This window comes from Stegodyphus dumicola, chromosome 11 (genome assembly GCF_044657685.1).
Source record: "Stegodyphus dumicola isolate Sdum_Otavi_A_Nest chromosome 11, ASM4465768v1".
Classification (NCBI taxonomy): Eukaryota; Metazoa; Arthropoda; class Arachnida; order Araneae; family Eresidae; genus Stegodyphus; species Stegodyphus dumicola.
Window position 1 is genome coordinate 90330400 of NC_140778.1, and position 24068 is coordinate 90354467.

At 31.8% G+C, this 24068-nt stretch overlaps 1 protein-coding gene across 1 annotated transcript; it reads right to left on the minus strand.

Moving 5' to 3' along the window:
- Window positions 1–1310: 1310 nt before the first annotated feature.
- On the minus strand, window positions 1311–23396 carry LOC118203413 (uncharacterized). Its single transcript, XM_035375691.2, has 2 exons — window positions 21117–23396; window positions 1311–1698 (listed from the first exon to the last, which is right to left on the minus strand). Exon 1 carries the CDS (start codon window positions 22479–22481, stop codon window positions 21513–21515), a length of 969 nt encoding a protein of 322 aa, XP_035231582.2. The 5' UTR covers window positions 22482–23396; the 3' UTR covers window positions 1311–1698; window positions 21117–21512.
- Window positions 23397–24068: the final 672 nt, after the last annotated feature.

Sequence of the window (24068 nt, forward strand, 5' to 3'; positions counted from 1 at the left end):
TTTGTTTTACCTTGATTAATTAGTTAGAAGTAACAATAATGATAGGAAAATTAAAAAAATTAAAACAACGCGAATGGGCTGGCTGCATGGCGTTTCATGGTTTTCCGTATGTGTAACGTTTATACGAGCCAGTTTCCCTTAGAAAGTCCTCCCTCCCCGTAGGTAGATAATCCTCGAGGTTTTGCAGCAATCATATAAACAAAAACAAACTTTTATTAGATTGTGACAAAAGACAGCGATAAAAGGGAAATAATCTTATTTCATTTTAATGGCAATTGATATACTTTGCATATTTTTCATTCCCACTTGTTTTCTTTCCAGTGATGACGACATAGTCATAATAATACAAGTAAAGAAAAACAATGAGATGAATTTTCCACTTTTTGCTATGGAAATATTCTTATTGTGACATTAATTTAAGTAAGACAACAATTCAAACATTTAATTTTGTCCCACATTTACAAATTATTGCTTTAGTAACTTAGGCTGAAACAGCAGCCCTTCAAATCATTGCCCCTTTGCTTCAGGCTATTCAGACATGAGTCACCTAGAAATAGTTATCTGAAAATTGCTCTGTAATAACAGTGGGTGATTTTCGTCCCCATTAGATATTTCAGTTATGCTTTAGAAATGTTTGAATTTAGAGAAAACATTTGAAGCTAGCTCTGCAAATTTATGAATGTTACACTTGTTCTCATTGCATTAACACCTTGAATAAGTATTACATTAGAGGTGTTAATTCAAGGTACATCTTTTTGTGATACTTCAAAGATTATCACAATGTTTTCTATGCAAATCACCAATGCTTTTTTTGCAAACTGTAACAGAATTAAGTTGTATTCCAATTTGATCTGCAACAATATCATACATTTAGAAAAATGTTCAAAACAGGTAATAGAAGAAAAAAAAATTTACAATTTTGTTTGAAATTTAAAAAAACTGAATGCAGTTAAAACAAAATAAATTAGAATTATGCCTTAAAACCCTGTGAAACACTGGATAGTTATGACTAAAATTTATAAAGTTTCAATGCAAATATGCAGTTTAAGTATATTTAGTGAAATCACAGACAAAATTGGCTGGGAACAGAGAATATGAATTTCTAAATAGGGTAAAAGTAAGTAGTATTAAAAAAAAAAAAAAAAGGTTAAGAGTTAAATGAGAATATTTAAGAAATGCTAATGAATATCATTTAAAGATTTTTACTGTTGTATTTAATTAAATATAAACTTTATTGGTTTGTAAAAATATTTTAATTCAAAATGAAAAGTAATCTGATTTTGAATAACAATTTGCACTTGATATCTAAATTCATATATAACATCTTTTATTAAATATAATGTATAAGATAAAGACAGATTCATCATTTTTTGTAATATTTAGACTCTTTAGTCCCATTTTTGTAATATTTAGACTCTTATATTGAATCTTGTGCCATATTTCTCCGCCTGCAATATCAACAAAATACCTCTTGATAACTTGCAAATCTTTGGCAGGTCAAACTTTTCATCTCACATGTTCAAAGATTTTCATTTCTCATGTTTACATCAGCTTGGTCAAATTTTCACTGAAAAGCAGCCATTCAGATTACATTAATAGAGCCATTAATTCCAGGTGTGCTTCTCAGAATTTCTGCCAACACAAACAATTCTTTAGAAATACGGTTAGAGTAGGTTAACCATCACCTTCAGATGAATGCTGAAAAAAATTCATTTTAATGAATTATATGCATATTTTCTAGCTATATAAAAATTCTAGCAAATAATAAACTAAACCATATTCAGAAATTATAATAATAACACTAAATGTAATAATTATAATAATGGTGTTGTAACTGATAACATAGTGTAAATAATTTAAAGCATGTAATTTATATTACAGTAAACTCACTTCATTAGGCAAACCAAAACAAAAGTGAAACATGAGTTTGTTCCTTATTGATGTCAATTGTGCTGGATGTCTGAATGTAATCATTCATTTACCTGGAGAATACTTATTTGAAATATCACCACTTGATTTGACCATGGGAAAATGAAAGCAATATTTATTATGTAATTAATTCCCCCCCTGTAGCACTGTATAAACATCTATAACAAATTTTGCTTTCGTAAGAAAACTATGTAAACAAATGTAAGGGTGATAACAGAATATTTAGATTTGATTTGAATGTGCAAATATTCTGTTACTGTCTGATTATTTGCTCAACCTTTCTGAAAAGCATAAATCATTTGTGACTAAGTTTTCGCTAGCCTACGATGCAAAAGATAAGTTATTTTTAAAAACAGCAGCAATCCTTAGAAATACATAAAATAGCAGCAAATTAACAAAAAAAAGGGGGGAGAAAGAAAGAAACACCCATAAGAATTACATTTACTCCACCCCTCCCCCCACTGTTCTCCCCATGTGCACATTAACCTGTTTTAGATTCAGAAAACATCAGAAAATTGCAGAAACTTGACATCGGGCACAAATTTGCACTGCATACACTGTGGTTTCCGCATGTACACATTTTTTTCCCCTTAAAAAAATCACTGAATTGAACAAATTTACTAGTGTACAAATTCAAATGCTTATGAAATACTTCATGGAGATACATAAAATTGTGTTGTAAAATTCAGCAAAATCTTATGCATTCTCTATTGTTACAAAAAATGCCATATTTCTGAAGAAATGCAACTCTTTCTTTGTCACCAACCAGCAAACTTCTTAACAAAGAAAATCTAGCACATCACATATTTGAATACTTGAGTGCAAAATAACCAAGATCCATTCAGGGAAATTTTAAATGCAGTTTTTAAGTCAAGTGAGGCTCATGTGATATGCTTTATTCTGTGTTTGTCACATAGGAAAATTTGAAAGCATAACTTGAATTAGCATAGCATTCTTATGATCTGGAGCATGTAGGAGATGACACATAAATATGCCTGAAATCTTTCAGAAGTGAGACCTTCCTACAGTCAAGCAAATAAGCAAGTGCTATGGGTGCAAAGTGGTTTGTCAATAAGTAGAAAAGGTACTGGCCAGGTGGCTTGAAGGAGCTAGGAGACGAAGATACAATATAAATGCAATAAGTCTGTTTGCAAGCACAGTGGTGGTGGTGGTGGGGGGGGTTCAGAGCCATACATTAATTTAGAATGGGTGAGCTGAAACGGGGGGGGGATTAACTGCAGATAGATAAGCAAGATCTTATTTTTTATAACAAGAATCTGAAATTAATAAGCCAATAAAACAAAAACAATTAAGTAACAAATTAAAAATGTGAGACCTAGTCAAAAATATGAGCAATTGATTTTGAATACAAATAAAATTAATTCATTAAGTTACAGCAGCAAAACCAAATCAACTGAGCATTCTTAATAATGTACCAGATCATATGGTGATTTTTGTTTCATTACAGTCATAATGTGGCACGGGAATGCTTTTTAGTTTATGTCATACATATTACTGAAGAATTTCCTCAGTAATTCTGCATGTATTATTTATTTTGTCGCACTGTAAATTCCTTGTATTTTGCACTGTTAGTAATAAACCACCGGATATTCACGATGTGCCCAAGTGTAACATTTTGCATAACTTGAAATTTATTAATATGAGTTTGACTGAGAAATCCCCATACAGGACAGGTATCAGAAATTATAGGTCATAACATGGCTTTACAAATGAGTAACTTACTGTCTATAGATAATAAAAAGAGTTACAAGAAATTTAGGAGGTAAGTGTATGTTAAGTGCCTTGAAAATTGGGAGTTATGTATGTAATGTAGAGATTCTATGTTAACTTTTGGTCAGGAATAACACTAAATACATGATGTGCTTGGTGCATGGGTTTGTAGTATCTGATATTTTGATGTTCTATTCAATCTTCCTTTTTTTCGTGAATAGAATTACTTTTGATTTTATTACATTAATGAGGATTTTCCATGTCGGAAGACAGGACTTTAGTGCATGAAAGTGGATTTGAAGTAACTGGATGATTGCATATAGGGATGAGTTTTTGGCTAGGATTGCAATATTCCCTGCAAACATAGCAAGTGTGGTGTATAGTGTTTGTGGTGTGTAATTATCACAAATTAAGAAGTATATAGGTTTAATTAAAGAAACCTGGGGCACACCTGCCTGGATATGCCATGTTGAGGAGTACGTGTTTTTATAATGATTGACAAATCTTCTATCAGGAATATATGCTTTAGTGATACTTATGATGTATTCTGAGAAACCTGATGTGATTAGTCTGTACAGTAGTCCATTAAGCCAAACACAATCCAACACTTTTGATATAACAAGGAAAAGAGCCTCAGCAGTTGTTTGGTTTTGCTGACCTATTCACAACCGTTAGTTCCGTGACTTGATAGAATGTGTGAACTGTTGAATGTTTCCTTGGAAGCCATGCTGCTGAGAAATAATGACATTGTCATCATCCAGGAATGCAATAATTCTGTCAAATATAATGGTTTCAGCAATGTTGCTCAAACTTGAAAGTAGGCTTACCAGTCGATATGATGCAGGATCGGCTATAAATTTAACAGGCCTAGAAATAGGAATAATCACCTTCCATTTTACAGGGAAATATCTCAGCTTCACTAAAGACTTGATGATTCTTGAATTTGAAAAGCATCATGCAGCCCATCTGACGAATGATCTTGTTGCTGATTCTATCAACTCCAGGAATCAATATGATTTTTCCCTCGATAAATTGAATAACTTCTGATGAACAGATAACAAGAAAAATATTGTTTGTGAAAAATAATATATGTCAAAAAAATAAACTGTCTGCTCTGTGTTTGGCTTTGAATGTTATTAGTGTAAGCCCGAGAAGAGTAGTAATCAGTACAGTGAAATTTCAATGTGATACCAATGGGGCCATTAAGGGGCTGAATGCTTGTGTAGATCTTTTATACCTAGAAACAGCTTTCCAGACTGAGTTATCTCTTGAAAGTGAAACTTTCTATTAGAGCATCTCACTCACTCACTATTTCATGCATATTAAATGTACAAAATAGTACAGTCCATATTAACTATTGGTAATACTGCGCTGTTTAAAGCTTTGGCATATGCCGTTCAGTTTGTAATAAGTGCTTTATTGTGTGGAGTGGTAGAGCTATTGATTTGTGCATCCATCAAAAATGGGTTGTGATTTAATGAAAATTCACATAAACTTTCTATTCACGGTATTAATATATTTCAGCACAAAGAAATTGATGATATCACGATTATCAGAGCTATAGCGTGTTGGGTCCATACAGCTGCAATACAGAGGTTGGCCTTTGACAGAAAACCATTTAAAATGTATCAGTATTATTGCAGTTACAATTTCTGTGGTGTGCACTAAAGTTACCACTAGGAATAACTCAACTGATTATGTGGGATAACACAGTTAAATCTGTATTAAAATCCTTTTGCCGTTTGTGTGATGGTGGTACATGAAGATGAATGTGACTAGTCGTTGAGTGTGGTGTGATCATCATAGCTATCGTTTCGATAGCGAAAAGCTGTTGAAATATTTCAAAATGAGGAAAGAAGTACTTTACTAAGATCATAAATGTACCAGAAAGATGCTGATAGGTGGGAGGTCTATCTTTTTTTAACATTCGTTACTGACAACATCAAACACTTCTTGCAGGACAGGAATGTGTTCTTTTATGAGGAGAATATAAGGGTTGTACTCACAATACCCTTAATTTGCAGTTAATCTAATAAAATAATAGGTTATAATACTGATATTTGCAACAGAATTATTCACTGGCCCTTAAGCTCATTAAGTGTTTCAAAGTACACAAACAGTTTATCAATATCAAAATAATTTTTAAGTTTAGGCATATATATTTTAAAAATCTAGGTAATTTCAATAAGTTTATTCTTGAAGCTTTTCAAGAAGACCATAATTTTATTTTAAATTCTGTATTTTTAATGTAACTGTTCTTTATAAAAAGACCATTACCAGTGCACACAAATTTAAGAAAAAGAAATTGAAGCATTGCAATAAGTGTACATGTGTTTTTAACTGTTTTCTAATAACAGAATTAATTCAAAATTAGTGTCAATAACTTAACACTTATTTCTATGCTAATTTTTACTTATGTATGCTTAATATCATGTTTTTTTTCTCCTAATTTTAATTTATATATAATAAATATTAAATATGATGATTAACCAGTTAATATTACATGTATTTTTTTCCTCCCCTCTACTAAAATTTATATTATTTAAATATCATGTTCACCAAGGTAAATTTTATTTACATACATTTAATATACTTTTCATCCTGCAATCTTTATGCTTAATATGTTTAACCAGCTAATTGTTATTTACATTTGCTTCACATCCTTTTGTATATGCTTAATACATTTTTTAATGTAAATTTAACTTGTACATAAATTTCATACTGCTTCTTCTAATGCTCGGTAAATATGTTTAGCAACATAACTTTGACTTATACATGCTTAACACTTTGAAGACTGTGGCTGAAAAATTGGGCAGAATTGCAATGTCTCAAAAAGATGGCTCTGACCGAAATATGATCCAGATAAATTTTGCCGCCTATCCCTCAAACCTTACAGATCCATGATTACATTCATGCTTAGTAAATACTGCTCACAACCTTGAAACCTTACAAATACCCTTCACGTTTCCCATCAACAATGAAATGTTAACTTGGGACAAAAATCTTTCCCTATGTTTCATGTAATTCCCTTGTTATTCAAAATTCTACATTACTACTACCATCTGAAAAATGTAATGCAATGCATTGAAAAAATAATCAATGTTTTTTTTTTTTTTTTTTTTTTTTTTTTCCAGAGTGAAGGAGAATATTAAAAAAGAATACATACATAAAAAAGAGAAAAAGCTATTATCAGAAAAATGCAAGAAAGCTTGAATGATGAAACATGTACTAGAATACAAATGGGAAAAAAATCAACAATTTGTTTTCAAACTGAAGGAGAATATTAAAAAGAAATTTCAAATGGAAAAAAGATGCTCATATCACAAAAATGCCCAAGGTTTGATTAATATACATGTATAATGATAAAATTCTTACTCAATTTTTATTAGAAAAAATTAATGCAAAATACCAATTTCTGCAATAGTCATATATTATTTTCACGAATAAATTAAAATTGTTGAACAATATATGTAATCCTAAACTACATTCAGTTTGAGTACCAAGTTCGCTTGCAGATTAAACACCGGGGATCCTGCAGCAAGCTAACCTCTTGCACTCCAGGGCCCAAGGTCAAGAAAGCAGATTTTAGGGCACTGCAGGCCGTAGCCAACAAGGGCTGTTACGTTACCAAGTAATTTTTTTTAAACTAAATTTACTGCTAATAAAAATTTTTCATACACAGAAATTTTCTAATACTACATTCATTTCTTAATAGCTTATATTTAAAACAGTGCAAAAACAAATTATTTCTTTAAATGATTAAAAATACCAACTTACCTAATGTTCTTCAGAACCTTGAGTGTGTAGCAGATAAACTTTTTTAATAGATTCAACAAAACTGTTGAATAATTTTTCCTGTGAATTTTTCCACCATACATATTGTGCTAAATAAAAAGCAAAATTTTGTTTGTCGTAATGCTTAAGAATAGCACTTTTTATTACTTCCCATGTGCCCTCAATCATATTCATATGTGCACCTGTCTCAGGATCCTTGAAATAATACTCATGGTTAAAAGCAAGATGCTGAAAATCTTCATCCTTCAAACAGGTGTATGATTTCCAGCAATCGAATATTATTATAGTTCATGGCAGAATATACTGCTTAATGAATCTTAATAAGCAGTCTTTACTTCTATCTGGCACAACCTTAAAAAAACACTAATTACTTCATCTTTTAACCACTTGCGCTACGACTAAACTTCACAGTCGTGGTGCCGTGCGCTACAATATAACAAGCGGTAAAGTGTCTCATTTACGCTGCTCCTCGCCTGCGAGTGAAATCCAGAGCTGTAACTCGAGAAATAAACAATCTCATTGTTAGGCGACGTGTTCCTCACATTATTTTCATTTTTGCGATAAATGCCTATCGACGTGGTGTTCACGTCGAGCACGTCTTTTTAGCGCAAGTGGTTTATTCCACCAAACACCCATTTTCTGATACTTGCACTTGCCAAACTTACTTTCATCAGTTTTCAACAATAACATCTACACCACCAAGAATACCCCTATTATTCTCGCAAAATTCCATGCACACTTCTCTACAGAAATGATTCTAAACCATGGAGGTAGGAAGTAAGAAGTATAGGCCCTAACCGATTTCCCCCCTACACTGCTTTGAAGCACCGGCGATCCCTTTGTGGTGACCAAAACATTCTGTGTCTTACCATTAAGATCAATGGGTTTTGACACAATTGGATGTAAATATTCTGTAATTACATCGTAAATATACATGTAAATAAATATAAATTTAAACAAACACGTATAAAATAAAAAAAGAAAAAAAGCCAAAATAATTTTTAAAAAAAATTGTTAAAAATGTGCAAACATATAAAAGATTTAATTCTCGAACTAATCTACAATAAATTCACTAATTTAGCAAATTAAAATTAAACCAAACAATTTTTTTGAATTTATTTTCATGGATTGCTTTTGCACTTGATTTGCTTATACTTCTGAATTTAAATGATATTGTAGATTAGTTCGAGAATTAAATCTTTTATATGTTTGCACATTTTTTTTAAATTTTTTAAAAAATTATTTTGGCTTTTTTTCTTTTTTTACTTTTTTACTTTTATACATGTTTGTTAAAATTTAAATTTAAATTTCATTCCTTGCAGCAATGGCACAAAGAACATTTAATTAAATTTGTATTTAAATTAAATTTATTTAATTAAATTCAATTTATTCTTATGAAACATGTAAATAAATATATATATATATTTTACAATATTTCAGAGCCCTAAGTATGTGAAAAGAATACAATTTTAAACAACATTTCATTCTGAATAGAATTAAATGCTATACTTTTCATAGAACAGTTTCGTCTGAATAAAATATAAGTTTTCATTATTACATTAGAAAAAAAAAAAAATTAAGGTAATTCGATTTTATTCAGTTAAGGATTACAAAAATTAAGATCAAAGTTATTGTATTATTAATATTACAATTATGCATTATTTCTTTTCTGTTTATAGAGTTTCTTTCTTAAATATTTTCTCAAATATGACATGATTCTTTAGCTTCTGAGGCATCTTTTAAATTGAAAAATCTAAGTCAATTTATAATTAATGCTCTATTTGGTACATTTCGAATTAGAATACCTTTTACTTTAATAGTGAAGTCACTCAGAAGATGAATAGGAAGTGCTTGTGGATAGTTAGTGAAAGTACCAGGAAATACAGGTGTTTGATCAGCAAAAGCAAAACACATTTCAAGTATATTTGGATGAGGCCCCAATTTCTTTTTCCTGGCTTTATGTTTTGTCAGTTCACCCACAGAAAACTCGCCAAAAATTTGCAAAGACTTTGCATATAGACAAAAGTCAGAAGTATTGGCATCTTTCACAAACATTGTTACAATCATCATCGCCGTATCTTCCTTTTCAGCATTTACTGGTGTTTTTCCAATCAGAGTCTAGCCTATGTAAGTTTCTATGGCTACAATACCACTAGAAAGTACTTTTTTTCTGTTGGTGAAAAATCGACCAGCCACATGTGCACCAATTAAAAGATCAATAAGCACTGATGAATCTTCAGTGTCATAAAATGGTATATTCATAGACTGGAGCTCTTTAATCCATGGTCCATTTAAGGCAGAAGGTAAGCATCACAAATTGTATCTTGTTCATAAATATTGAAAGTACAAGTAAAATTATCATCTAAACTTTTTAGCTTAATTTTGTAGACAGAGAGGCAAAAACTAGAGACAGAGAGGTAAATTTTCAGATGTTTGTTATCCTCCAAACAGGATATGGCTCAAAATCTGTTGTCTAGAAGGTATTATCAGGCCTAGAGTAAATTAATTCTTCCTTAAATACAATTTTTGGGATCCTGTGCTCAAACAAAAAGTGTACAATTATTTCCAATTAATTTTACTTTCAGGTGTGCAAAAGCACTTGTGTTGCTAACACTAGAAAGATTCACAGAACTTTGTTGCTTGCTAATTTGTTTTTCACTTTAGACTTCTTAACATTTGCTTTATTTTTAAGCAATTTTAAAGACATAATTATGCTGTGATTTTTATGGCAATTTGCACATTTAATAGAACTCCTGCATTTATTTGCACAGTGACCAGCTTTTAAACAGCGAAAGCAGTGACCTTTATCTTTTAAAAGTTTTTGCCTCTCTGAAAATGGCATTTTTTTTAGCCTTAAAACAATTAAATGAATCATGTTTTCCGCTACAAAACACTCTCTTCTTAGCGGGAGAATCAGCACTCAACAAACTTGCTGCCATTGAAGGTCGATCGTGAACAGTTTTAATAGATTAAATCCCACAGGTCACTTCACTCTTCAAACCAAAACCAGCCTTAGGTAAACTTATGCGTTCTTTGGATTCTACTTCCGATTTAAAAAATTTTAATAAATTGTCCAGTCTACATTTTGGGTCTGGACCATGGTCAGCATTTGCACTTCTTTGATAAGCTCTTAAAAAATCCTCAGGCAAGCAAGATTCAACTAAAGGATAAAGTAATGCAGCACTTTTATCTGTAATGACACCAAAAGTTTCCAGAGCCCGAATTTGTTGTTGCAAATTATCATATAATGCACATAAGTTATTACAAGAATTACTAGAATTCGCATTTCTGAGGACCAATTTTAACAATTCTCTCACATAAACTTCCACTCGCAAGTCATTTCACCCAAAACAAGCCTTCAAACATTCTATGGCCTTGGGATAATTAGCAGCTGTAGGAAACTTTCTATGTGCTTGGGATAATTAGCAGCTGTAGGAAACTTTCTATAAACTCCCTTGCACGTAACAGTCGCTTGTAATAAATACTGAAATTCATCACTATCAGAAATTGTAATATCTTTGTCAATTTTTTCAAACTGACTCCAAAAAAATTACCATTCCTTAATTTCACCATCAAATTTTCGTAATTCAAGCTTTGGGAGTTTAAATGTACGTTTACATGCATTCTCATTATCAGATTCATTCAAAATTAAACTTGAAGTACTTACATTTTGTAGATTTCCGAAGAATACCTTTCACTTTAGTTTCGATTCTGATGGCCTTGTCATGATAATCTTCATCAAATTCTGCTTCAATTTCGTTTTCGGACAAAATGCTAAGAAAACGTACCTGCGCATCCTTCCAAACATTGAGCTTTCAAAACAAAAACGTTAAGCTCCGATTGCAATTCAGAATTTATCTCACTTTTCTTTAAAATTTCTTCTAAAACGTTGAAGGATTTTATAAAAGCAGCTCTATGAATCTTCCTTTCAAGTTTAATAGCTCCTTTACCTTACATTTTATACTTCAGAATTCCAAACTAACATCTCATGTGTCCCACCGAGGTTACCAATAAAATGTTCGCTTACGCATCAAAATAAACTATTACACTACCAGCGTATCATGGACTCTAAATGACTACTAAAAATATTCTAAATTATTCATTTATTAACTTAAGTAAAACATCACTCATGTAAATAACATTTCATTCTTCTTTAATAACACTAACATAACTACAGAAACATATTATTTCTATAAATTGTTTTATTGCCACTTCCCAGGAACTAAACTAATAATAATTATTAGTAGCCAAACAACATTAAGTAAAATACATTATAACGACATTACAAAATACAAACTACATTCATTTGAAATCCAACAGATGGTTCAAGTGTATTGTTACATTACGCTTAAAAATATTCCTGAAGCTATTTCATTATCAAGGCACTTTCAAAAATCATTCCATAATCTGAGTTTTATATAAATTAAGTCTTTGCTCTTAACTTTAATAACTTTTTCAAATAAGGAAAAAACATTTAAAATATATAATTTTACACATTCATATCAAGAAATTGTTAATAATTCCTTAATTAAATATCTTAATAATTTCAATAGATTTTACCTACTTTGCTCTTAAGGCATCTAAAATCACAAAGATTATGGAAATTAAGTACTTAAAAAAATTCAGTTAAGATATTTAAGATGGGCTGATTACTATATAATATTGCACGAGAGGGAAGAGAACTTGGTAAAATAATTTTCAGTGACTGCTTTTTACATTAGTTTCGAATTTTAGTTAAGTCAAAACATGTAAAAAATATTATTTTAATAATATAGGGTGCATATCAACTTCGTTGTTTTCAGCAAAATAAACTTTATTTTGTTATTTAACCAGTAGTTTATATCCTTGTTATTTAATTAAAAAAAAATAATGGAAAATTGTTATATTGCCTGATTGTTGCATAACTGATAATTATAATTATTTCATAATTATGACTAAAGACAGTAGCACTAAAAAGGCCAAGATCAAGTAATTTTACAAGAAAGGCACCTATTTTTTTTTTTTTTTTTTTTTTTTTTTTTTTTTTAAATTTTAATAAAAATGCTGTGGCAAAAGTCTTAAACTATATTTTTACAATATTCAGCATGATGGCAATTTTTAAACATTTTAATTATTTTAATGACTTGTACCAGTCATTCTTGTAAAAAATCCTATTCACTGTAAATATCGATAAATAAATTAACCTTGTCCCTTTTTCTACTTCAACACCAACCACTGCCTTTAGAATTCTCTGATGGTCATCTTCATACTACCCAGGCAAAGCAATTTATCTTTTTTTCTGGATTGCTCTATTTCTTGAGTATGTAAAAGTAGCTTTTACCCAATAATGAGTATCTGAACTTGCTGATGTCTGGTAGACATCTTAAGTTCTTAATGTTCTGTCCTAACACAGATGGTTTAATCACTGTCAAGTAGTATCTTATTTTACTTTAACATTTATATTATATTTATTTATTTTGCATGCATCTGTGCTTGGAACAAATTACCAATTAATTATGCAATAAAAGAAAGTATAACTGTTAAACAGCTTCAAGCTACAATTGCACGAGAGGTTTACTTTTGATGAGAAAGTAAAAAAATCTTTGGATTATGGTAACTTGGCGATTTTTTTGGCGAAAATTTGGCGACCAACCCTGCTACAGCAACCTGCTAGTTTTTTTTTTTGGACGCCATTTTGTTTTCATGAAGTAAAGGCATTTTTTTTTTTTTACTCAACATTTTTTTCCAACAATCTGCTAGCTGAATTGGCACGGCTTTAGTATTAGTCCTTTTAGGCGAGAAATTTGTTTGGCGACATTTCGGAGCGATAAATGTAAAATTATGATAACCTTGGTAACCCTAAATACAGAGCTGAAAAACATGCCGCCATTTCTGTCCACGTAACTTTAACGAATTTGGTACGTATCAGAGCTTTGATGGCAGGAGGGATAAATTGCATGTTTTTCTTAAAGTTATGTTTGTGTTCAGAAAGCACAAAATTTAAAATATTTTTAAAAAAGCTAAAATTTGATAGTTAAAACTGATGCTTTTAATATTACATCACATGAGCCTTGACATTTTTTCATATGTCAACTCTGCATATTATTATAAACTCCACCCCCCAAGGAAAAAAACACATTTTCAGTAGCATGAGGTAAACTCTTTGTGTTTCCTTTGCTAAGGAGATCAAAATTACCATGGTCTAAAAATACTTTTTTGACTCATATTAGAACTATAGGGATGTGTAATTGCATGAATTCATATGTTCAAATCAGGACCAAAATTATTGCTTTTATAACATTTTTAGAATTTGACTGACTATAAAAATATAATGTTGCTTAGATTATGGAATATATAGCTTGGTATCTGGACATAATCCCGACAGCCGAAATCCCGACAAGCCAAAATCCCGATAAACCAAAATTCCGACAAGCCAAAATCCTGACAGGGTCGAAATCCCGACAGGGTCGAAATCCCGATTGTCCAATATACCAACACGGGCGAAATCCCAATAAGTCCTAATGACCCCTTAACATACTTCCACAGCTGCAACTAGTATATGCTTTGATGACTAGCAAAACTGAAAAAAATTACCAAAAGATTATTCCAAGATTTAATGGATTTCGCTGAAGAAAATAATATTGAATTGAAGCAATCTAGATTCATTAGTGATCTAGAAAAGGCAGCTATAAATGCTCCGCGCACTCAAAATGCTGTCGAGGATTGGCACAGAAGATGGGAGACCTTAATTGGACAGGCCCATGTTGGCATTTATAACATCATAGAAGGATTTCAAAAAGAACAGGAGCATGTGGAATACCAAGTTGAATGCATTCTTCGCGGAGAACAACAACCAAAACGTAGGAAGGTAGATGATGACAGAGAAAGAAGAATTATGACTGTTGTGGACAATCGTGATAATCGACCTGTGATGAAATATCTTCGTGCTATCGCTCACAATGTGTCACTGTAAATATGTCGTTTGCATGTGTAAGTGATGTTTTCTTTTTCTTAATAAAAAGAATTTTATAAATCTTCATTTCAAATTTTAACGGTCATTTCAATTTGTTAAAGATTATTTTAAGTAATGACATAATTTTGATGATTTTTTGATTTAAACTTTTAATTAGTAATATGTAATAGTTAAAATTTGTATTTTATTAAGCTAAATTGAGTGTTTGTATTTAGATATTAACTTGTCGGGATTTTGGACAGTCGGGATTCTGGACACTCAGGATTTTGACCATGTCGGGACTTTGGACAGTCGGATGTCGGGATTATGACCCAGACCCATATAGCTTATAATTTACAGTTCTCAAATTTTGTAATCTTACAACCTAATAGCTGTATATGAATAACCTTCACTGAGTGTTATTACTTTTATTAATAGTATGTTGACATAACAGTCGACTTTTTATTTTAAATTTTATGCCAATTTTCTACATCACTTAAACATTTTATCTAACAGAAATCTTAATTTTTTGTTATAAAAACTCTATAATAAAAGTAAGAGTATAATTTATATATAAAAATTTGACTACATGGCAAGCACTTAGATACTGATTTCAATGTCTTTAAATGTTATTATTATAAAGTTTAGATATATTCTTATTAAGTTAAGATATACTTTTATTCTCTTATAAAGTTTAGATGTACAGAACAGAAGGCACACTTTGTGCTTACAACACAGTCAACCACTTGTGGCAAGATAACTTATGATAACAATTAAGTTCAAATGTAAAATTTAAATTCAAATAAATCAATTTAATGCAAAGTTGGTTTAAAAACTTAAACGGCATGGAATTCAACTACCAGCAATTACAATGCAAGACTGAAGACTACAAATCTTATCTTATCTAGCAACCTAGTAATGTGGCCTCGAAAGGCAAAATGCGGTTTGTACAGTCAAAAGTTGTTAATCCGGGACTTCGGCGATTCTGTATTATCGATTTTTCCGGATTATAGATCATCAGTTTAAATCTCGTAAGATGGCATGCAGAAATTCTAAAATTAAAAATATGAAACCGTAATTTATGAAATAAAGAACAATTATGTTCTAAAGAGTATCAAAATTTACAAAAAAAAAGCTTAATATTTATTTGTTTACTTTATTAAACATTTCTTTCAATGTAAGTTGTTTAAGTTGCTTCATTTTATGTGATACTACTTTCTCTTTAATTCTATAAACAGACATAATTTCTTGTTCAGTTACAAAGTTCCTTCAAGTCCCGTTAATTGCTGTGCCGAGAATACCGACTAACTTGTCAATCGCAATTTTTTCGTTTCCACTAACCTCTCTGTCACATTCTTCATGTCTTTATCCATTTTTTGGAACAATTCCACTTTTTATTTGTTGGATATCGAAACATACTTTCGTTTTGTAGATCCTTTGGAAGTTCCAGCATCGGAAATTCTATTTGACATAATCGAAATTTCAAGTTTACTTTTATAAAATTGCTCTTACAGTCTGCAAAAAATAATAAGCGGGATCTAATTCGAAGATTAAGGAACAACGCAATCATCAACATTAACTGAAATAGATCATTTTAGCTTACACCGTCCGTTATACCGCAGGTGAAAACGTATTCTGCACTTGCGCACACGCATATGCGCAGTAGTCAAGGTCTTACGCGCACGCGTAAAACGCCTGTGCGCATGTGCCAACGCGGCGCATGCGCAGAAAGTTTTTAGCTTTGAGGTCCGGATTATGGGTGTCCAAATTAACAACTTTTGACTGTATTACAAACTAAAAACTTCATTTAGATTCTGGTGGGAAAATGGATGGATGAAACTGATAGTAAAGATCCCAAGCATAAAATAACTCTGGTTACAAAATAAAGAATGTTACATTATACTTTGTGCCCTGATTAATTATTCACTACATGAAATAGTGCAATGCATTTTTGTTTGCATCATATACAATTTATTTTATTTAAATGCTGTCCAAAACTGAACAGGATTTTGCAAACATATTGACCATATTTTTCGACCTATAGATGCAACACTTCTTCACCTCAGAAGTAAGATTTAGAATTAAGAAATAAGAAAATAAGAGAGAATTATGAATAGAAAATAAATATATATGCTGGCTAGCAGAAGAAGGATGCCTTCATAAAGTACTTTTTAAGAGAAACTGGATCAAATTCACATTACATATACGAAAAACCACAAAAACTCCCATATAGCCAGCCTGAACTACCACTGTTCAGTGGCTTATCACTCCAACACTAGTGGATTCCAATGACAGTTCGAATTTTTCACAGAAATCATCATTTATGATGATTGTTGTATTATTACCATTGGTACAAAATTTTCTCATTATGATAATTTAATTTTAACTTTTAAATTATAAACATAAATTACTTGTAATAAATTAGGGATTAAAAAATACACACTTCTTAATATTTTTACCATTTACAAAATTTAATCATAAAAAGTATTTCTAATGCTGCTACAAAACTTGCTCATTATAATTTAATTTCATTTCCTTCACTTTGAAATATTTTTTTACTTTCTTTTAATAACAGAATCTAAGAAACTAAAGTAACATATACTAGTAGTTTGAAATGCATTTATGAACCTCTTGTAAATTTCATTATTCATAACATAAAATTTAACCTTTTGTAAATTTAAAATATTAGCTAAGTACTAATATAATATAAATATTAACTAACTACTTAAAATATTGGTAAAATCCTAGTATACGGTGCAGCCTTGGCGCGATTTTGAAAATTATTGCCAACACCAAAAATTACCAAAAGAACGTCTATGAATATATAGTGATAGTATACTATACACTATATACTATCACTATATACATAGTATATACTATGTATAACTATATATATTCTTTGAATACCAGTTTACTACTCATCGTATATGTCCCGTTTTTACTGCTCATCATAAAAGTCGCCAAAAGTAGCCAAATCCCGTGTGCACCGGATACTAGGATTAAACCAAAATGGTAATGTTTAATACATTAATATTATATTTTCTAATTTACAATATTAACCTTTTGTAAATTTCATTACTCATAACATAATCACTGCCATAAATTCATTTACGGTAGTGTTTCAAGAATTTATCGTAGCAGTACTAGAAATGTTGAAAATTAGAGAAAGACTGTTTATTCTGGTTGATCTTTACAATATGGTAACTGGTAGTTTGGCGACATTTTGGAGGCGATAAAGGTTATTACCTGGGACTTTGGTAATAATGTGAGCAGTACTCAGTTCCGATTTCGCATTATTTTGCATGAGGGAAATGAGAGATCATGGGATATGTCATGTGATATTAATGGACGAATTACGGTTCTTTAATCGGAAAAGGGGGGAAATCGGGAAAAAATGTGGAAATTTTGTATTTAGCTTTATTCTGTGTTGTGTGAAACAGCGTTGTTTAATTTTTGGATCCCATGGCCCTAACTAAAGTGAATTCGAAATGGGTATTTAGGCATTGTGATAAAGAGAAGTTTGCTTTTTATTTAGCGGAGGAAGTATGGAGGAAAAATTCGCAGAAAAAATCTTTCAATAATTTTATTGAATGAAATAGAAAAGTGTATCCGCCACGTAATCAAGATTCTGAAGAAGATTAGGTAAGTTAGTATTTTTAATTATTTGAGGATATTATTTTTATGCATTGTTCTAAATGTAAGGTGGAAAGGAATTTGGTATTATTGGGAAAATTGTTATTAGCAATGATTTAGTTTAGAGTAATTAATTAAGGTAATTTTTATTAATTTAATGTATGTGCTCATTTATATTTTAAGTAGTGTTTTTGAATTAATTATATTTTAATTAAATGATAGTTATTTTGTGAATTTTATGTTTGTAGGAATTTGGTATACGTTTTAGTTGAAGTAAACGTGCATGGAAATAATTTAAATATTTGATACTAAGTATTTGTAATGCTTGCGGTATGAATTCGTTAGTGATGTGTATAATGTAATAGATGATTTAGAGATAAAAGTTTTTGGATATTTTATTTATTTTATATGTGGAAATGTTCATATTTGTAAAGGGTAAATACTTTTTCGCGATCAGGTAATTTCATATATGTTCTTTTTACCGGGTTTAAAGATTGAGAAAATTGTCATGTATTTTCGTGAAATTATTCTAATTTATGAGAAAAAAGCAGTGTACATGGATATAGTGAAGAGTGTGCGCAATGCCATTTTTGTGCTATTTTGGGATTTTTTTTAAAATAAGTCGGCGTGTACATGGTTTATGTGTATGTGTTATTTTGAAAAACGCGTAAGGAGTATGGTATTGTGCACTTTTTCCCAATTTTGCAGTGAATATTTGTCATGATTAAGCAGTTTTGTTTGATAAAATTTCTAGCATAAGTGTAATTCAGCTAGTAGATTGTTGGAAGAAGTGTTCAGTAGATAAAAAGAAAAGAAACATGTCTTTACTTCGTGAAGACAAAATGGCGGCGGGGAAAAAAAATAGAGGGTTGCTGTAGGAGAGTTGGTTGCCAAATTTTCGCCAAAAAATCGCCAAGTTACCATAATGTAAAGAGCAACCACTATTCTGATCAAGAGCTTATTTTTTAGGATTGTTATTTAGTCTAGATCGGGTTTTGTTGACAATACGCCATTTCTTCCCGATCTTTAAAGCCGGGTATACATTGGCGACCGAAGTTTGTCGCCAAATCAAAAAATAGCCAAAAGGACCAATACTAAAGCTGTTCCGCCGAATTACGCTTATGCTAGAACTTTTATGGAACAAAAGTGCTTAATCATGATGAAGATTAGGTGCGAAATTGGGAGAACGTGCAGAATCGCCCACTGCTTGCCGTATTTTTAAGAATTGCACATACACTGTATCCATGTACATGTCGAACTATTTTCATTTAAAAAAACATCCCAGAATTGCACAAAAATGGCATTGCGCACACTCTTGACTTTATCCATGTACACTGCTAAAGTCCTAGCTAGTAACCTTTATCGCCTTACCAAACTGTCACCAAACTACCTGTTACAATATTCCAAAGGTTAGCCAAATTTTAACATAAAGATTACACTACAAAATAATACATTTCATACCGTCATACTGTTTACAAAATGATGTGAAAAACGCAAAGCAATACAAAGGATTACACTCTAGGAAATGCTAGAGGAGATGAAAAACCCATAAAGTCTGAATTCAAATGAAAATTGGATAAATAAGCAAATTTGTTTCAAGTGATTATTTCTTTAAACTGGCTTGAGATTTATCTGGCACAGAGAGGTCTTTTTCTCTTGCAGAATTTTCTTTTTCTCTTGCTTTTCTTTTTCTTCTTTTTCTCTTGCAGAGACTTCTTTTTCTCTTTTCTTCCGGAGAGGATCCGTTGGCGGCGAAACGTATTTTCTCGCCAAGCTCGTCAACGGCTAATCGGCCATGAGTTTAGCGGTGTACAGTAACGTTACAAGATATTTAAAAAGGTTAACCGTAATACAAATTAAAGAAACATATAAAAAGCATCTAAATTTGAGTTAGCCGCAGAAAAAAAATTATCAAAAGCTTAAACATGATATGTAAAGCATAGAAATTAAGTTATATTATTATATATATTAAACAAACATATTGCAAGATAATTAAACGGGTGATCCGTGATGTTTAAAGCATATAAATTAAAAAAAACATATTAAACGCCTATCATATATAAACACCTAGCATCTTCTGAAAGGTAATTGATACATTAAAAATATGTCAAATTTTTAAGCATGAAAAGTGATGTAATACTTATTATTTTAGATAAAAATAAGAGTAATAAAAATAAAAACTTTAGTTAATTATTTAAACCTTATATTATTGCGGCCCACGTTAATCATGTTTTAGGACTCGGGTACCCTATGGTTCTGAGTGTTTAGTCTTTTAATTATTAAGAACACAGTCATACTACTCTAAACAGGCGTGTTACCAATTATCAATAAGCCCCCCCCTCCGCCGTAATTTCACCTGCTCATCCGGTAGTGATGCACCACCAGCCAGCGGCAAAACGGAGCACGCACAGAACATACGAGAACAGATTCGTTGTCTAAGCGTTTGAAAAATCAGGTTGCTACCTAGGACCACCGAATTCGCCAGGTTACCAACTTTGAACTGTTATCGCCAATTTTGGCGATGTTTACATTTAACGGGTCCTCTGCGGAAGTGCTTCCCAAATAAATAGTTTATTATTTATTTTGAACAACTGACAATTTATATAACTCACATAGGATCAAAAGTCAGCTCTACACCACCTGATGTAATGGCAACAAACCCTAAATTCCGCCACTGACCCCATCTCTAAATTCTAAGAATTCTACCACCAAGTGCAATTGAACTAGCTTTTACCTTACATATTGAGGTTTCTTCATTGCAAAGACAAGTCCCTAATGCATTGGTAATTAAAGGTTGTTACTAATATAATCCTCAAAAGACTTTTCTAGGAACTAGATAAAGATGATTCTACAACAAAATTATTACATTCATGATTTGTGAGACTACTCTTTTACATAGATACTTAAATTGCAATTATTAAATCACAATGAATGTTAAAGTAATTTGCATACATGAATCATGAGATTTCTGGTCTCTATGGATATGTACTTAAACCATCCTTTAAAAGGTGGACTTTTACATACATAATTTGCAAGATTTCTCTCCTCTGTGGATACATACAAAAATCACACTTTGGAATAAAAATTTTTTACTTACTCTCACAAAATATTTCTTTCCTGTGTCAGTAGGAATATGCTTCTTTAATTACCCTATCTGCTTAATGACTTGTTGCATAATTGACAGGTTTTGTTTGTTTAATTCTGGCAAAGCCCACTAAGGCTATCTGCCTAAGGGGAGGGATGCCTTCGTGGAGGACTTTCAAAGGGAAACTGGCTCGTAGACACATTACACATGCATAATTGACAGAAATGCAAAAAAGCAAATGTTAGTTCAGCCTGTTTTTGAATCGATGACTTCTTACATACTTCACAAGCGTAAGGGTTCTATACTGTGCCATTATGCACATGTGCATTTAAACCATACTTTTATCTAAACATCATACATATATCATATATATACGCTTTCTCTCCCGTGCGAATATGCATATGTGCTTCAAACTACAGTTTTAACTAAACTTTCTCCTGTATGAATAAGGATATGCTGATTTAATGCAGCCTTTAATCTAAATGACTTGGAACATAGTTCACATGCATAAGGTTTCTCTCCTGTGTGAATACGCATATGCACCTTCAAACTCGAAATTCGACTAATTGACTTCTTACATATTTTACACACATAAGGTTTCTCTAGCATGTGACTACTCATATGCTGATTTAAATTACTCTTACGTTTAAATGAATTTCTACATATTTTACACACATAAGGTTTATCATCTGTATGAATATGCATATGCTCAGTTAATTTATCCCTTCGTCTAAATGACTTCTCACATATTTCACACACATGAAGTTTCTGCTCCATGTGAATAAGCATATGCCTTTTCAATTTATTCTTTTGACCAAATGTTTTATTACATACTTCACACACATAAGGTTTCTCTCCAGAGTGAATATGCATATGCAAGTTTAAACCCCACTTATGTCTAAATGCCTTCATACAAATTTCACACACATACGGCTTCTCACCCGAGTGAACACGCATATGCGTTTTTAAACCACTTTTATCTCTAAACGGTGTCATACATACTACACATACATATGGCTTCTCTCCTAAGTGAACACGCATATGCACGTCCAAACTACTTTTATGTCTAAATGACTTCGTACATACTTCACACACAAATGGCTTCTCTCCTGTGTGAATAAGCATATGGTCATTCAAATTACTCTTACTAATAAATGACTTCGTACATATTTCACACACATAGAGTTTCTCTTCTGTATGCATAAGCTTATGCCTATTTAAAGAACGTTTATGCCTAAATGGCTTCTTACATATTTCACATGCATACGGTGTCTCTCCTGTGTGAATAAGCATATGCATGTTTAAAATATACTTTCGAGTAAATATTTTCTTACATACATCACACACATGAGGTTTTTCTCCTGAAGGGTTCTGCATGGTTTGCTCTTTCAAAATACTGCTTCTTCCAAATGATTTGATACTCCTAACCGAGTCTGACTCTAAGCAACGTACCCAAAAATACAAATTTCGTTACTTGCGTTTCTCACAGTTGAGATAGACTTTCTTTGTTACGTCTATGGAAGCTTTCATTCTTCTTCTAAGAGATTATTTGCAGTTGGCAACTTGGCAAAGACTTCCTGTTTTGCAGTAAGTCTTTCCTTCCGCAAGGTAGAAAATTAACCATAGGTGTGAATGAAAGAGTTTGCATAGCAAACGCGAAATGTGTACGGTAAGCGTATTTCCAAAACCTACCCAACTTTTCGAATTTTGACGTCATGGAGAAATCGACTAGTTTCTCCTGGATGGTAATTCTTGAGCATGCGCTGAAGGGCGAAAAGTAACGTAAACAAAACTTTGACTAGCGTTTGTAAACAGATTAAAGCAAAGTTTCAAAGTGCATTCGTTTATGTACTTGCATAATTTAACTGTTTCACTAATAAGAAAACTTCATTCAGATAAAATTTATTTTAATATTTTTATCTGGTTATAGGATTATAAGAAATGCTGAATACGACGTCGGACGGTTAGCTCAAACATGGTAAAAATCGTCGAAGATCGCCATATAGTTTGAAGCTTCCGAAAGCAGCGCTTTCTCTTTCTTCACATCTGATGGGGGGCCCACCAGCGGCCGAGCGGTAAAGTCGCTGAACACTGGTAGTTCGGTCCGAGGTTCGAATCTTGCGAACGGGCTGGCTGCTTGGGCGTTTTCGTGGTTTTCCCCATGTGTAACGTGTATACGAGCCAGTTTCCCTTAGAAAGTCCTCCACGAAGGCATCCCTCCTCTTAGGCAGATAGCCCTCGAGGTTTTGCCATAATCACATACACACACATCTGATGGGAGCATCTGGGAAGGAAAGGGGAGGGTCGTTCGACTGGTTTCATTGGCTGGAAAGTAGTACTGCTGTTTGGATAAGGTTAGGAGAACAGCCTTGGTTGCGCCAAGTTGGGCGAGATATGGGCCAAGATATGGGCGACATTTCGTTATGCCAACGGAAGTAAATATCATGTGGGAAGAAAAGGAAAATACGTGGGGAAAAACGGGTTTAAGATGTGTTTATATTTGTTTGGTATCCGATTGCTAATTTGGTTATGTTATGTTGCTAAATTAGCATTAGAAGTCGAGTAATGTCCGTCTATTGCGAAACCGCAGGGCAATTACTTTTCGGTCCGATTTTATATAATATATCACATTCCTACTCATATGATCTACATGTGTATCAGATAACTAGCTACTTGTTACACTATACTATAATCTCATATTATTCAGTTCTAATATAACTACGATAGAAATATGCTTCTATTATTTACTTTAAATATGCAGTATTTGATAGCCTTCCACGTAGTAGCCATTCTAGAATTAGTTCTGTAATGTTATATAATGTTAATTGTCTTATGCATTATTTTGTGTATTCATTTTCATAAAGAATATATAATCAATGTAGATAATGCGAGTTCAATATATTTTAAAGACAGTGATAATAAACATAAAATAAAAGGGAGACTACACATGCAACCAGATAAAAG